This window comes from Ornithodoros turicata, unplaced genomic scaffold, assembly GCF_037126465.1.
Source record: "Ornithodoros turicata isolate Travis unplaced genomic scaffold, ASM3712646v1 Chromosome166, whole genome shotgun sequence".
Classification (NCBI taxonomy): Eukaryota; Metazoa; Arthropoda; class Arachnida; order Ixodida; family Argasidae; genus Ornithodoros; species Ornithodoros turicata.
In genome coordinates this window covers 63186-79900 of record NW_026999324.1, presented here as the reverse complement: position 1 = coordinate 79900, position 16715 = coordinate 63186, and the positions used below count along the sequence as shown (strand labels likewise).

The following is a 16715-nucleotide window of genomic DNA, read 5'->3' as shown; positions in this document are numbered from 1 at the left end:
CACTAGAGCGATATTCGAATCTCTCACGATGCGTGACAGAAAAGAAAGCTGTCAGTGCACTTTGCATTGAGCTTCAACTACGGGAGATTGCCTATCTAGAGGCTTCTCCTGTGTAGCCAATGTGCCCTGTATTCCCTTGTTCCCTCCCATTACCCTTTTATTTTCCTGCGGTGCACAGCATAAACTTCAGCTGTTACTCAGCGCCTATGTTGTGTCGTCGATGGTTGCTGCGCTGTGTTGTTGCGTTCATTAAACAGATCGCACCATGGACGTACACACAGATGAACGCCTGTGTCTGAATCCAAATTGCGGTCCAATAACGTGAATCGTATGAGAGTTATTCAACTTTAGACCCATCGTCATTTCAGCTGAGTCGTTGAAATGAAAGCATCGGCACGCGAATTCTCTTTGTTTTTTCCTTGGCAAAAATAAACATACATGTGATATACGTAGAACTGTACATGAAGACATGCGACGTTGTCCAAACTCACTTGGATAGCCAATGACTTTCCCGTCGTGTATTGTGCGCTATTTGAGTACAAAATGCATCTCCGCGGCTATATGAATCATGAACCTTCGAACATTTTTCTGTTTCGTGCCACGCAACCAGGGATTGTGACGGGAAACAGATGCTGAAACTATGAACGGTATCTACCTGAATTTCATCGGAAACAAAAATAGAAACAGAAACGATAATGGTTTCGTTACTAACACCAGAAACCGAAACAGAAACAAAAATGTATTTTCATTCGTCTTACCAAAATCGGGAACAGAAACGAGAACGGAGCCCGACACCGAAAGAGCTGAGGCACAAAAACAACCGAAATACATCCTGCAGGAACGGAAATCGTTACCAATATTTAATCACCAATGAATGAAAACAGTAAGGAATACAATAAGCGGGGAACTTCGAGGGACAAAAAATGGAAGACTGGCTAGTCGCTGACGGCCGGTAATGACAAAAGCGGCAGTCCAGATTATATCAACATTTGACCAAGATTGATAGTGATGGATAAAGGTATGGAACATCAGGCGTTTTATGAAAGGCATTAGCTCGGTAATAGGTAGTACGAGCTTGTCTTGGTAGAGCGACTGATTTTCCTGAGAGACTTCAGTGGCAAAGCGTTCCACCGAACTTGCGTAAGATTAATGTAGAAAATGAAAACTAACTTCTTGTTAACACAATCATCCGTGATCGAAGCCATAAAATGACGTAAATTCGTCACGTTAAACTCGCATATATTGCTAATCAGCCTTAGATGGTGTTCCGCGGCGAGGAGAAAAATGTACAAGATAAGGAACTTTCCTGATCTCTAAGAGAGCTTGGGAGACAAGCGCGCAAAAATTCTATTCTGCTCCGAAAAGGAGGTGAACACAACAGTGAGTACTGAACTGTACAAAATAGATGCCGCAGGGAATCGGAACCGACTGAATATGGAACCATCTTGCCCCGTAATAGAGTGGAACTCCTGTCGACCGCGCCATGTCAGGCACACAAAAAATTAATGACGGTGTCGCCCAGCTGGTCGCGTGATGACACAGTGGTGGTCCAGATGATATCTTCATTTGGCCAGGTCATATACCGATGAATAAAGGTGTGAACAGCAGGCGTGCTACCATAGCCGACTTTTATTCAAGTTAGACGTTATAGAAGATAGCATTAAGACTTCGTAAGGTTCGTAAGGTTCGCAAAAGGTTCGTAAAGGGTCGAATTAAAGAGCTAGTACATGTCGATGCGTCGATTCTGGCCTATGAAGTCTAGTGGCCTAGTTCATCGCTTTTATGAACGCCACGGTGAAAGTGATGAAATGTCAGAGGCAGTGATGACGACGATGATGATGCTCACACAATGTTCTTTTCAGTAACAATCACTGCACATAACGGCAAAGGTGGCTTTCTTGAAGGCCAGCTAAACCATACGGACAGAGGTTAGAAGGAAAGGCGGGGAGGAAGACCAAAAGAGGAACTGAGGAAGGAGCTGGACGGAGCTCTAATTTCTCTGTGGGTGGCCGCAGGAAGGCATACCGAATCAGTCGAGGGAACGTAGCGTATTTTTAGCTGGTGAAAGCAGGCGCAATTTCGAAACCAATTGGCAACGCTTGCTCCGGAGCTTCCGTTGGCTACGGATTTTGTCACAGTGTGCTTCAGTCGAGGATCGTAGCCAAGGCTAGTTGAGGCAGTTGCGTTGGTGTGGCAGTGGTGGGGCAGTCTGGGATGTGGCATCCACCCATCGAGATTCAAACTTGTTCGACCGCGTTCTGGCGGTAGTGGATGATTCTGCTGATCATTTTCGAACTTCAGTTTCGCTGAGCCTCTCATTTTGTTATATTCAGCCTCAGCTTCTTAGTATTTCTCTTAAATATATTGAGCAACCAGGCTGTACTGAAAAAGTGTTGTTACATGTATTGCGCGTGTTCTCAGCAGGCAACCAAGGTCCCACGAACGTCCTCAGGAAGCACAGAATATTGACCCACAAAGGCGAAGCATTGCCAGGATTTTCCCCATATTGGCTGAAAGTTGACACAAAGGCTCCATATTGTCATGATAGGCAAGCCTGAGCGATCAAGACACGTAAACAAACACTAACACGAGGGCTCAAAACCAGCAAGACGTTTAATATATAATAACGAACTTCATGAACATGTAGATGGTGCGTGGGAAGACAGAGAGAGGGGGAATATGGAATTGAGGACAAAGTGAGTTGAAGGAAGGTCAGAGGAGCCGCTTGAAGGCCGGGTGGATAGATACAGACGACACACTAATACAATTGTCCACACTCTGTATGGCCAATGCTTCTCTCAAAAGACGTTTTCGCCTGTCTCGTTCCCACGCCAGCACCGCCGTCTGGGACCATAGGGGTTGACCAAAGGCGTTAAACGATCTAACCTGAAGTTGTTCCTAGAGAGGAGACGGACCCCCATCTCCTTCGACATAGCCTTCAAATTATGTGGTATCTTGTGGTAGTACGGAACTACTGCATTTTTTTTCTCTTTTTCTTCCATTAAACATTTCGGGCGAACTTGAAACGGTGCAAGTAAATTGTGCTGGATTAGCTTAATCTCGTAGCCTGCTCTTTGTAACTTGGCGGTCTGTAGCATGACAGCACTGAACACGATTTGGAGTAAGACTTGGTCAGGGCACTGGTTATCAAGGAATTTATCAAACTATTTTTCACCAACTTAGAATGGCAACTCCTTCTTGGCAGAAGGGGTTTTTTTACTTGAAGCACCATATTGCCAGCAGTGTAAGGTCAAATATAAAAACTTCAATTTCCCGTCGGTAGGATGCTCACACTTTTGGCATACCCAAGAATTTTCCGATTGGCAACGTTGTCAAGAAGAAGAATTCGCTTCTCTTCGGTCAGTCCTCCGTCGCTCGGTTCGCAAACCTACTGTGAAACGCCGTGAAGAGCACGTCCATTCATCAACTCTCTCCGTCAATCCTGCAAGTGTGCATCTGTCGTCGCACCTCACAGACCTTCTTTCCAAAACGCCAAAGTTCTGCCTTAAGAGGGCACACCAGCTCTCCGTCCCAATGTATTTCCTATGGAACATATCATGTGCTTTTTCTCGGTAACTATCGCGCAGATTTTGACGCGGGTGATTTCACAATAAAGAGGAAGACGGGATGAACAGAATAATGTTATTAGGTTTCTCATACATGTCGTATGTACTTTACGGCGACGTCATGAACATGAAAAAAATACACAATTTTTCCCCTGCCTCTTTGGACAGGTTTTTATTAAACTTCTATAGCCATTTCGAAAAAAAAAACGTTCCATTTACTTTCTCCCGATATGTTTCAGGAATTGATAGATCGTTTTTATAAAAAAGCATGAAATGTGAGTACGCAAAATCACCCACTAAAAGTCCACTGAACGGCATCATTCTGACGATACAGCAAAACCGCGCGGACCGTATCCTTCCGCCGAGCAAGCGTGCGCGTGCGTTCCACATTACTTTCCTGGACCGCTGACTTAGGGCATGACCTTGCAGACCAGAACAAAAGCTTACTTAGCTGGTCGTAAAGGGATTATCGTCTGAGCCGGCATTGTCGCCAACAACCACAGGCCAACAACCGTCTTCTTTTTTCGGTGCGCGTATAGAGAATTGAGATGAGTTTATTCGCTTCACATGAAACGTCAATTTGCCCGATTTTGCCGGGTTTGTGCTTACTCAGACAACTGTCTCATAAGGCTAACGAGAATCTGCCGTATTTACGATTAGTGGAAGGCCGACTTTACAAATATTCCAGTAACGTTCAACATGACTGCCCTGTAATATGAGAGAACTGATGCTCTGAGGCTGGAACAACATAGTAAGGACAAACACACACAAAGCCTCAATTTGCCTATGAAATTAACGATGAAAGAAATGAAGTCACTGAAAAGGTTAGCCAGCTGTAGGAGTGGGTGAAGAAGATGTGGGTTCGACCCCTACAGCTGGCTAACCTTTTCAGTGACTTCCATCTTTCATTGCCCTGTAATGTTCGTAATGTGGAAACAGCGATCAAGAGGATTACACACAAATAAATGTTCATCAGGATAACTGCATTTAGAACTGCCAGGTTTCTTTGTTCTTTTCTTTCTTTCTTTTATTGATCGATTTATTTTCATTTTTATCTTTTTTTTTTTCGTCAACGCTCCACGTGAACCAATAAGAAAAATCGATCAAGCGACCGCTGCACAATTATTTCCGCCCACGCAATGGGCAGCAGTCTTTTCCGGAACCCAAATTCACGTTCGCTAAAGAAGGAAAACCAACGACAATGCTCGATTGCTTGGTACGGTGATATGCCGTGTTTAAAAGTCCGACATCACTATTTACCACACAAACTCAACAACTTTCGATGAAAAAATTGCTAGGAAGCAAGCGAGCTGGTGAAGATGATGCATGATGTAAAACCCTGAGACTAGGGGACGCGAAGGGACAGACACAAACAGCTGTTTTTGAGACTTCGTGTTTGTCTGTCCCTTCGTGTTCCCTAGTTTTTCGGGGTCTGTCCAAGTCATTTTAGCGAACGAGAGCCACATCTTTGGCTGCTTAGGCTTAGCGGGGTGGACGCGACGGAACAGCACATTAGGTAGTTGATGATTAGATTAGTAAAAGTTCGGTGTTTGCATTTTCATGTTCATGTTGTTTATTTTTCAACGGGGACTTCGATCACGTTATTTGAGATACGGCCAATTTTTCGATACCGGTTCCCTGGATTTTTCATCTTTCGACACTTCTTGCTGGTTCCGCGTTGGATGACCCAAAACCTGTACCCGTCGTTCTTTGCACCGCAAACGAAGGAAAGCCTTCTGAGGAAGATCAGGAAAAGCTCCGGGTCACTGGGGATTCGCCACTGAACTAGTGACTCTACGCTGAACCAGCTGAACGAAAGGTCTGGTGTACTGAAACCAAGGAGTACTGAAGTTTCCGGGTAATAATAAGCGCATTATGAGACGGAATTCGTGCTCCGAGACCTCCTCGCGTACATAAAGACGGAGTTCAAAGAGTTTTAGGAGCTTCCTTCTCCTTTTTTATTTCTTGTTTTTTTTTTTTTGAATAGCTGTTGCTAAATGCAATTCATTTATTTAGACTGACTGAGTGTAAGTATTGAGCGTATCAAAAGGCCGAAAATCATAACGTCGAACTATCAGAAAGCCGAAAATCAGAAGGCTGAAAACGGAAAGGCCAAAGAGACACGGGGTGAGCACTCTAGTGAATGACCACTGAATGGGATGGTGTTGATTATGAAGTTTATGAGTTTTGTGGCTATTGTATTAGAAATCAAATAACTGGAATGCATAGCATTTCGTGCTCGCAAATAGACTAGCCAGCGAAGATGAAAAACAATAATGTACAACTTGTTTACTACGAAAAGAAAGTGTGTGGTGGGTAAAGTGCGGATAATTGTGCACTAAAAGCCCATTAAATATAGATGCAAGTAAAAACTGAAACCTAGATAGTCGATGAAGCACATCACAGCCGACCGAGTGTTATCGTTCGCTTTGCGCATTTGTTGAAATTGGGAGACATAGGGTTCTTTTTTTTTTCACGTATTAATGAATAATGAAATCTGCATTCCATTCAACGAACAACATTAAATGGATATAGTTCGCTGCATTAGTGCGCTACCGATATCGTTCGCTGGATGCTTGTATTTCTCTACTGTCGGTGAGACACAGGTTTTACAGTTGTCCTTACATCTTTTTCGGTGCCGATGTTTATGGGTTATAAAAGCTCTACACCCACTTATTCAGTTGTTTCATTGCCCTTACAACTCCGCTTCTGCTGAAAATACTGTACATCAACATCATTGTCTGGCCACCACCACCAACAAAAAAAGAACTATATATGAAAATACTAGTATTCCGGTCAGTGGCGTAGCTACGGGGAGGCTACGGGGGGCCCGAGCCCCCCCTAACTGCCACTAGCCGACCCACGCAAATAGTGCAAATCCGAGGAGAAAATAACATATGGGGGAGGGTGGGGGGGGGGGGCTAGCGTGACGATCGCGAAAGTTCTTACAGTTCATGGCGTCTATCCAAGCGGCACACTTGAATCGTTTCTAAAGTATGAGCTTTTCAAAATGCTTCCAATCTCGTGACACCACCTCATTGGACATCACAGTATAATCTTATTGTGAATAAGTCCGACCATACCCACGTTCAGCGAGCGTGAAGTCAGAGCCTCAGGATAGTGGGCATATGCGTTTACTTTCGTTGGTACGAATACAGAAGGTCATGGCGCCCAGTATTCTGTAGCACATATCTGCCAGAAATAAGTAGAAGGCAGCAGGACCTTGGAAAATCACTAGTGATGAATCACCTCGTGTCATAGTCAAGATTTATTTGCTGATGGATAATCGCTTCCTAATCTTACCGCGTTGTCAGTACTCAGCAAAATTTGCGAGAGAGGAACAGAAAGAACAGATGTAGTCGGCACAACGGCGCAGCGGGTGCATTTATGTTCCTTGTTCAATCGTTTTACTATGCGTTAGCATCAATGTTAATTTAAAAAATCCGTCTCCCAACTTAAATAAATAATGTGATAAAGCTTGATCGGCTATGATCCGTTTCCTCAGCTGTTCACAACGGCGCTCCTGTGATTTCCGGGATACGGCGAAATCGTCCCCAGTGGGAACCTAGTTTAGAACCGGGTCCTAGGTTAGTTTTCAGAGGTTTGGTTAGTTTAGGCTTGTTTTTGACAGTCCACCGTCCACAGTCCATCGCATCCTCCTTATCACATTATAACTGGATATTCCGAAATCCTAAGCTGTTAGTTGAAGAAAAGTAATTGATAACGTACAAACATGAGTAAGAAACAACGTAAACAGCATAACAGCATTTGATCGAACGCCGTTTGGTCGAACGCCGTTTGGTCGAACGCAGTTTGATCGAAGGCGGTTGAGCGACGCCGTTTGTTCGAAAGATGATTCTTCGAAGGGAGTTCGAAGCTCGCAGCGTGTCCTTAGCACCTCTTTTTCTGTAACTTCTGACTCGAACATACGGAGCAGGCAATAAGTGTTCTCCGCTTCTTTGTTTGTTTGTTTCTTGCTTTTTTTTTCAGCTAAAGAGAGGAGGCCACTGGTTATTTGCGGACCTTTGTCATTCACGAACAGCACAGCCTTCTGGCTTTTTACTCTCTCCCATCCGAAAGGAAACTAAATTGAATGGAACAATGCGGAAGTATCCCGTGAAATTGTAACGGGACCCATTCACCTCCAGCAATGCGGTAGAGTATCGCGCCCGGCGATGAAACTCCCCACCTATCATCCTGAAATCAAGTTGTTGTATCCCGCGAACAAGTGGGACGCATAGAAAATGTCTTCAAGTTGGGAGCAGCCAATAGCCTGTGCTTCTTCTGGGAACCCTTTTCATTGCTGACGACAGGGAACGATGATAGTGATATGTACACGAAAGGCACCGGAAGTCTGAATGCTAAGAAGGAAATTTCGCCATAGTATAAAATAAAGATATTCTATTAACAGCCATATAATACTTTAGTTCAATCTTGTTGAGAGTATGCATCTCCTTCAAACGAACCAATAAAAAATCAAACGACCGCTGCCGTTTCGATCAAACGGTGTTCGATCAGATTGTCTTGGACGAAATGTCCGGCGTTCGATCGAACGGCTTTCGTTCTTGCGGAGAAGATTTCTCTGGGGCTTTTCCTGGGGATGTTTCTTCCCGGGGACATTTTTTTCCGGGGAGGAAAATCCGGCATCTCGGGCAAGCTTTGAATATAGGAAACGACTTCTCAGTGATCATTCCTTCATTTGGCAACTAGCGCTCATATTCATCTCTGGAAACGCCAATTTTGTAATTGCATCTGTGTTGCCCTACAAGAATAGTGATTTTCCTGTCCCACGTGATAAGGAGACCGAACTGCACTTTTTGCAACACTCAAACAAGAACCTGTTATGTTGTCAGGTGACCATTGTTAATATCTTTCTAGTCTGTGTCCTTTTATTTTTGTCGAATCCTTCCTCTTGGCGTCCAGAAAAAAAAAAAGTCTGTGGGAATATCGCGACTCCCGCTGGGAGGCCTCGCCGCTCGACCTTCCCGTATCTTCCTTGGTTGGGTCGACCCGAAGCCTTTATTGCCCTTCGCCTTCTTTGTACGGTTTTGCAACTGGCACACCAAGGCGAGAAGAAGGGAGTCCCCTGTTACTGGGGTTGTCGACTGACATCACTTTTCTGAGCCGATGTAATGTGAAAGAAACAGAAGAGGGAACATAGGGGAACGGATTACTGAAGTTTTCGGGTAAAGAAGTCTATTCTGAGATGAAAATTTTGAAAAGTATTTTGCACCAACGCCCTGTAAATGAATTCAAATATTTGATAATGCTTACTTACCAGAAATATACATACCAAAATGTCATTTTTGCATGAATATAGAGTTATTATCAAGGTAAATTGCATGTAAGCGAGTACAAAAAAAAAAAAAGAAGGGAATACTGTTTAGAGCACTAGATTTTCGTGACTTGCACTGTAAGCGCTGTGTGTTTATGGCCTAATTACAGCCGCTGGTACATCCAGTTGAGAGCCTCCGAGATACCAACATCTTGGGCGAGCTTTGCCCATATTGTCATCCGTACTATCCGATCACACTTGTACGTCGGCATACAGTAAGTATGCACTAGTAAAACAATACGAAGAGCAACAAAAATTACAGACAACAAACACAACAACAACAACAAAATAAAGTACTCATATAGCAATAGGAGACACGCAAAAAGACGTGAATGTCTCGAATCGAACTGCGGACCTTTCGTGTCAAAGTCCGACACTTTACCTCTCGGCAAAGAGCGCAAAGGGTGCGCGCCGCCTTAAACTCGCGACGTGAACCACGCACAATGGGGATTATTTCGCAGTCGGAGGCGAACGGCGTGATAAGGACGGCGACCGTGGCACCATCTAGAATCGAGAAAATCGTGAATCGGAGTTGCTCCCGACGGGTATGGCCTCTTAATGTGAACCTTCAAAGTTCGATTTCATCTCCGACGTGGACCTCATAGCTTCTATGCCGCAATGTGGTTCCCAAACACATGCTTTCATTGAAAATTCGATTGCCAAGCTTTCCCAATGCATGGGTCCCGGCTACTGTGTCAAACCCCGTTCTGTGGTCGCGGCACAGGAAGAGTTGCAGGCTAAAAACGTCCTCTTGCTTCAAACTGACAAATCTGGCCGTTTTGGTGTTCTCCCGAGAGAAGAGTTCTTAAAAAAGCGATCGGATGCGATTGACGAGCTGTTAGTGCCTTTCATTGGGAACCTTCGAACATTGAAAAGGGATGTTTCGAATATTTTGAATGAAAACGAAATGTCAACATTGGTAAAGAGTATCAAAGGAACTGCGTCTTGCGCGTTCTCTTCAAAATTTTTATTGAAGGACCATAAACCCAATCTACCCCTTAGAATTGTACTTAATGAAAATAGCACTTGGCAGAAGTTCGTATCAGCGTTCATCCAGAAATCATTGTCAGTTTTAAATGTACCCAACCCCTTATCTCTGAGAAACTCCCAAGAATTTGTCAAAATGCTTTTGCCATTTCATGGTTCTGAAATGTTCCCGATGTCGTTGGATGTCAAAGATCTGTACTATTCTCTTAAAAAAACCTTTGCTGTGAAACGCGTTTTGGATCTTTTGAACGAAAATTTGGTACGTTTCCAGTCTCACGCTGGCATAGCTATAAGCGATTTTTTGGAATTGCTGAATTTGTACTTCAATTCTAATGTAACTTACATAGATGGCGTTTTATACACCCAAAAGGATGGTGTTTTCACAGGTTCGTCTGTTTGCACCATTCCTATCTGAAATCTATGTTAGGCTGCCTCGACTTTCATTTACGTGCTTTTGTAAATTCGTCTTTGCCTGACGCTGTTTTGGTGACTAGATACGTTGGTGGTCTGATATTTATGTCTCGTTCCCGATCCTGCTTGGTAGAACTGCAACGTGTGGCTCGTGAATCGGCCCCCAAATTAACATTTACGGAAGAGCATCCTGCCGACGGGAAATTGAAGGTTTTAGATTTGACATTACACTTCAAAGGTGGGTTATGCTGGCACTATGATGCTTCAAATAAAAAAACCCTTCTGCCAAGAAGGAGTTGCCATTCTAAGTTGGTGCAAAATAGTTTGATAAATTCCTTGATAACCAGTGCCCTGACCAAGTCTTGCTCGCATTTTGTGTTCAGTGCATTCAAGCTACAGACCGCCAAGTCACAAAGAGCAGGATATGAGTTTAAGCTAATCCAGCACAATTTACTTGCACAGTTTCATGCTCGCCCGAAAGGTTTAACGGAAGAAAAAGAGAAAAACGAAAACATGGCAGTAGGTCCGTACTACCACAAGATATCACATAATTTGAAGGCTATGTCGAATGAGATGGGGGTCTGTCTCCTCTTTAGGAACAACTTCAGGTTAGATCGTTTAACGCCTTTTTCGAAACCAGAGCCTGGATGTAATGCTGAACCACAGAACCATCAAATTTGTTCCATGTGCAAAAAATGTTGTGTGTAGAATTCCGTTAGCTTGTGGCTTTGTATACATAGGTCAAACGTCTCAAGGTTTTAACCAAAGGTTGGGCCAGCATAAAAACAGCCCTGATTCAAATTTGTCGGACCACCTAAGGCTCTGTAATAATTATCAACCCCTATGGTCGCAGACAGCGGTGCTGGCGTGGGAACCGGACAGGCGAAAACGTCTTTTGAGAGAAGCATTGGCCATACAGAGTGTGGGCAATTGTATTAGTGTGCCGTCTGTATCTATCCAACCGGCCTACAAGCGGCTCTTCTAACCTTCCTTCAACTCACTTTGTCCTCAATTCCCTATTCCCCCCTCTCTCGGTCTTCCCACGCATCGTCTACGTGTTCATGAAGTTCGTTATTATCTATTAAACGTGTTGCTGGTTTTGAGCCCTCGTGTTTGTGTTTGTTTACGTGTCTTGCGCATCGCTCAGGCTTGCCTATCATGGAATTTATTCACCAGCTAGCCTGCATTGACGCCATTTTGTCTATGCTCCATATTGCCAAGTGTGAACAGTAATGGGGAAAATGTCGGCAATGTGGGTTCATATTGCAAATATTCAACCAATATGGGGAAAATGTCAGCAAGATATTACTCATGCCCATATTACCCATGCGTAACCCCCTAATAATGAAAATGCAGATAATGGGACGAACCCGTATTGGTACCTGTTCCAAATATATCGGAATTTGAAGCGTGTGAAGTGCCCTACTCAGCGCGTCGTTACATTCAATAACTTCCCGCAGACTATACACATTGCTCGAAACAACATATCTGGCAATGCCACTGTAATATGCACTGGGACTCTGCTATTATACCTGCTGTAATGAGTCACCATCTTGCTTGATGACAATCGGTCGTAACCGCAGAATAAAACGAAACGTTTCAAACGTTGTTTCAGCGAAATCGCGCTAATTATAGAGGGGCGTAAATAGTGTGTAGCGGTGACGAGGATGGATGTGCCTTTGCAATTTCGCTACACCTGCATTGAGTCAATGGATGCCAACAATAATTCCGACATCATTTCCAGTCAAATACTGTGTTTTTAATTCAGGATGTCAGCTCTACTGTGATTACCTGCTAAGTAGAGCTGTAAGGCCTTCATCTGTTGCTTGAAGAATGCTACGTAAATGCTTTGCAAAGAGAGCAACACGCGAATACTATTTATTCACGCTGTATCGGACGCTCAGACAATGTATGTTTGCTTGCTCCCAACGCTATCGAAATACTACTCAGTAAAATAAGACTGACAGTAAAAAATAGATTGTATAACATCCTACAGATCCGGTATATCTAAGACGACATCCCGGTGACATTCGCGCGACGTTCATCGAGTGTTCATATCCTGGTCTCTTGGATAGTCCAGGAACTACCCCAGGATATATGAACTGCGCTTTATACATCGGAATGCAAACATCCAGAGCGTGATATTCTGTACACAGACATGTGCTGAGACATGTGTTGTTTACTGGGTAGAATCACAACGTAAATGGCTTTGTGGGATATCCCCTTCATGTCACAAAGATATCCGGATATTCAGGACTTTCATGACCAGGTAGAGATGTTCCAGGGATATTAATCAAAGAGGTACATTTCGTTTGGATTTGAGCAACAAATAATACAAAGAGGACAACACAGGACTCAAACCAGCTGTGAAGCCTTAATGCAGAGGGTACCGGAAAAGTGGAAATTGGAATATCGTTGTCTCTGGCAAGGCTCGCAACCGTAGGAATCCTAAGCAGTCAGAGCTATATTTTTTTTCTTTTTTTTACATTTTTTTCCCCCAATTCGTTCCCTTTGTCCGTGTTTAGTATGTAACAGCAGAGCTTCAGGTAATTGTGCTTGTTGATTTTGCGATGCGTTCCAACTGACAACTTAATGCGATAAATTTCCTCGTGCCACTACGCTCCCCAACGGAGAGTAACACGACACGGGTGCTACGTGGATTGGAGACAGACCCGCTTACAGCCACAAATGTAGAACCGAGAACCGTGGCAGTCGTATGACTTTGCTGTTGCTGAAGTGGTCGAACGTTTGGGACTGATTTCGAGTACTAAAAAGGGATTAGTAAAGAATCGAAAATATATAATTCATAAATAAAATGAGAAAATAACTGAAGGACAAACTGGAATACTAAGTGCGAACTAAGTGGGACTTACGAAGGCTACCCCAAAATTCGCACTTACTATGCTAATTAATTTATTTATTCTATCTTTCAACACGAAACAAAGTACAATACCATTTTTATGTTTTAGCATTACAACTCCCGAGTTGGAAAATCGTGACAGTCTGATGGATGTGCGTAGCGCCGAGAAAAACCTCTCCGCTCCCTTCCTCATTCAATACCGGCATTCCACCGCATCATCATGCATTAATTAATCGTACTTCGATTTTTGCAGTGAACCCGTTCCCTGGGGTAGCAGAATTTTCTAGCAGAAATTGCGTGTGCAAATAGTGCATGCGTAGTTCAGTTGTTTGAGACACTGACAGTGGTCACACGCACACACACAAATACACACGCGCACAAATTGTTCATCAGTGTACTTGTTTCAAGTATTTACTGTTTATTTTCACAGGTGCCTGCAGTATCCTGGATGGGGTGATGAAAGAACGGCGGTCTGTCGATGAAGCGTCTGCGTGCTAAGTTGTGATTGTGAGATCATCCTATCAACTTGGTCTCAGTCAACTCAGTAACTGTCCTCAGTATCAACTACGTGGTGACTATCGACGTGGTGACTCTCTTGATGTTTCAGTGCCCTCTCGTCCTGGAGGTTTGATCCAAAACAGGTCGAAGTCAGGGCTCGAGTATTTGCCATATTAGCGTATGACAGCCGCGTTAACAGATCCAGGAGATTGGTAGCGGACGAGTGCAAGACATTTTAGGCTATCCTGAGGGTTGTGTTACATGTCCATCACCTCTATATTTAGATATGAGTTGAAGGTATACTAGTCGAATGACGATTGAAGGACAGAGCGAGCTCTGGAAGGGACGACGTTTTTCAGACGCTTGAAACGGGTGCGTGAGCTGCAAGCTGTGTCATCAGAGATGAAACGGGCACTTCTCTCTAGACATAAAAAAGCTAGGTGTCTGCGTCGTGTCTGCCTGTGTCTAAGCGTTGCGTCGTTTGGATGTTTTTGGGGGCTTTGATTAAAAATTTGGTATCAATGTCCTATAGTGCCAGCATAAAGCATTCAAGAGTGTTTGACGGAAATGTCGAATGATGCAGCCAGTTTTCACGAAAGATTCTGGTGCTTTCTGTCAATCTATCTGGTCATGGCGTAGCTAATAAAGTTGGTTGTCCAATTAGAAGATAAACGTGCACGTACCACATGGTCGTCGTCGAAGCATGCTTGTCCGGACTGAAAGGCAATAACGAAATGTTAATCAGTTTTGTGTCGCTCTCGTCCATTTGGATCAGTTCATAGCACACTCAAGGGTACCAAGGAAATGTTTTTTCTGTTTTACAGAAAAACATTTTCTGTGCCCCATCGTTTGATAGATACATAATCATACAAAGATGGGTAGAAATCCAGCGAACCGGTGGAATGTAGGAAGGGAGTTGCCTCAGGACAGAAGCCGCCGGTATTTCGAACAGAGACTGTTGTTCTTCTGGGCACCGTCCTCATCATTGCATGGTATTTAAAGGGTTAGATGTGACGTGTTCCGTACGGAACCTTTCTTCCCTCCGGCTGTTGACCCACAATTCGCATGAACCTTTAAAACACGTCACACCTAACCCTTTAAATACCATGCTAATGATGAGGACGGTGCCCAGAAGAAGAACAGTCTCTGTTCGAAATATAGGCGGCTTCTGTCCTGAGGCAACTGCCTTCCTATAATCATACAAAGTTCGGCACCAACCCCTGATATGAGAACAGATAGAGTATCGACCATCGCATTTGTTTTCCGTTACGACGCTACGCTACGTAACCCTACGCTGCATGACGATACGTCATCCGTAGACGTCTGCCGTGGCCATGGCCGTGATATCTCGCATAGTAAGCTTCCGTATTCGTGCTACATATTTACACCCTGCTACCCCGTTTAATGTAAAACTTCGTATTGGGTTCACATCGGAGCAAATGTACCCTGCTTAAATTGGGGTATGTGTGGGGGTGTATAGTGGGGTATTGGGATATTGCGAAAATATTCTGGCACAGCGTCGATGTATTGTGTGTACCGGACTGTACTGAAAAAGCGTTCTGACATGTGTTCCCACTGTTCGACATGGTCCAGAACAGTTTTCAGCACACCACCAACCAAGACAGCACACGACATCGGGCCGATATCGGCAGCAAGTTGGGCATGTCGGCCCAACATATCCCTGACACTGCCAACCTGTGACCGATATACGACAGAAGTTGGCATGTCGGCTCGATGTTGATGGAAAAACGCGACATCTAGCCGGACACTGCCAACTTGCGACCGATATCACGCTGAAGTTGGCAATGTCGGCTCGGTGTTGACCGAAACAAGCGACATGTAGCCGACAGTGCCAACTTGCGACCGATATAAGTTGGCAATGTCGGCTTGATGTTGACCGACACCAGCGAGATGACGCTGACAATGTCAACGTGCGATTGATATCTCACAGAGATTGACAATGTCGCTTGATGATCACAGAAACGAGAGACAAGACGCCGACACTGCCAACTTGCGACCAACACCCCACTGAAGTTGGCATCGTCGGCTAGATGTTGACCGAAACAAACGACATAACGCAGACACTGGCTTTCCATCGACCTACTTGGTGTCCCGCGCCAAAAGCAAGTAGGAAACACATTCGTTACGTTGATGTCGAGTTAATATTTGAAGCAATACCTCATTGTTTGTACCGCCTTGTTTGTATGCGTGAGCGAACTAAAATCAGACACGTCACCTCCACCATTTGATTCTGAGACGAGCAGGGCTCTCGAATTTGCGGAAGCTCGTAAGACATGAAATATATAGTATGTTTTTGTTCGAAAGAAATGCCGGTACCTTTTGAAAGCTTCTTGCGCTTTCGTTTTTTAAGGAGCTTTCGAACTTTTTTTCGTCTTGCTTTTGGTAATACCGCGCTCATTGCACGCCGTGGGAAATACGAGAGATAAAGAAAACCATCAGAAAATAAACGAGTAATAGACAATGGTAGAAATAAAACGTAGTTTCCTCGCAAACAACCAGTCTAACGTTGTTTTCATCCCTACGATGGCCAGCACACGAATAAAAATACAAAATTATGTTGGCGCAACATCGGTCACAAATCGGTAGCATGTCGAAATGACATCGGCAGCATGTCCAAATGATATCGGGCCAATATCCTGACCCGACATCGGCCCAGCTCTGAGCGGTGTTGCAAGCGTATGTTAGGCCGATGTCGGGGAGTGTCGGCAGCAGCACATAAGGTTTTGCCAGGAGTTTCCCCGTATTGGATTAGACTTGGCAATAGGGACCCCATATTGCGAAGTTTGAGCCGTTAACGGGGAAGTGTCGCTAATATCGCCCTGTATTGCAAGTGTGCAATCCGTCCCAACGTCATTCTCTCGTTGTTTTAGCGGCACATAAAATAACTTTGTTCTGTTTTTTCTAAAAGCGTTCTGGAATTTTGACAGGACAACACCCAAAAAAGACAGCAGCGTATTCGTACGAACGGCACGATTGTTATCACCCAGCAAGAGAACACTGATCATATGTAATCCATGTGTTCCGCACATGGTGCTAA

At 44.2% G+C, this 16715-nt stretch overlaps 1 protein-coding gene across 1 annotated transcript in view; it reads right to left on the bottom strand.

Annotated features, from left to right (window-relative positions):
* The window catches only part of LOC135372731 (uncharacterized), a 35081-nt gene that overhangs the window by 3322 nt on the left and 15044 nt on the right, over positions 1-16715 (bottom strand). Inside the window, exon 6 of the mRNA XM_064606218.1 lies at positions 14341-14373. Coding sequence (XP_064462288.1) covers positions 14341-14373 — 33 coding nt within the window. The remainder of the gene's footprint in view (positions 1-14340; positions 14374-16715) is intronic.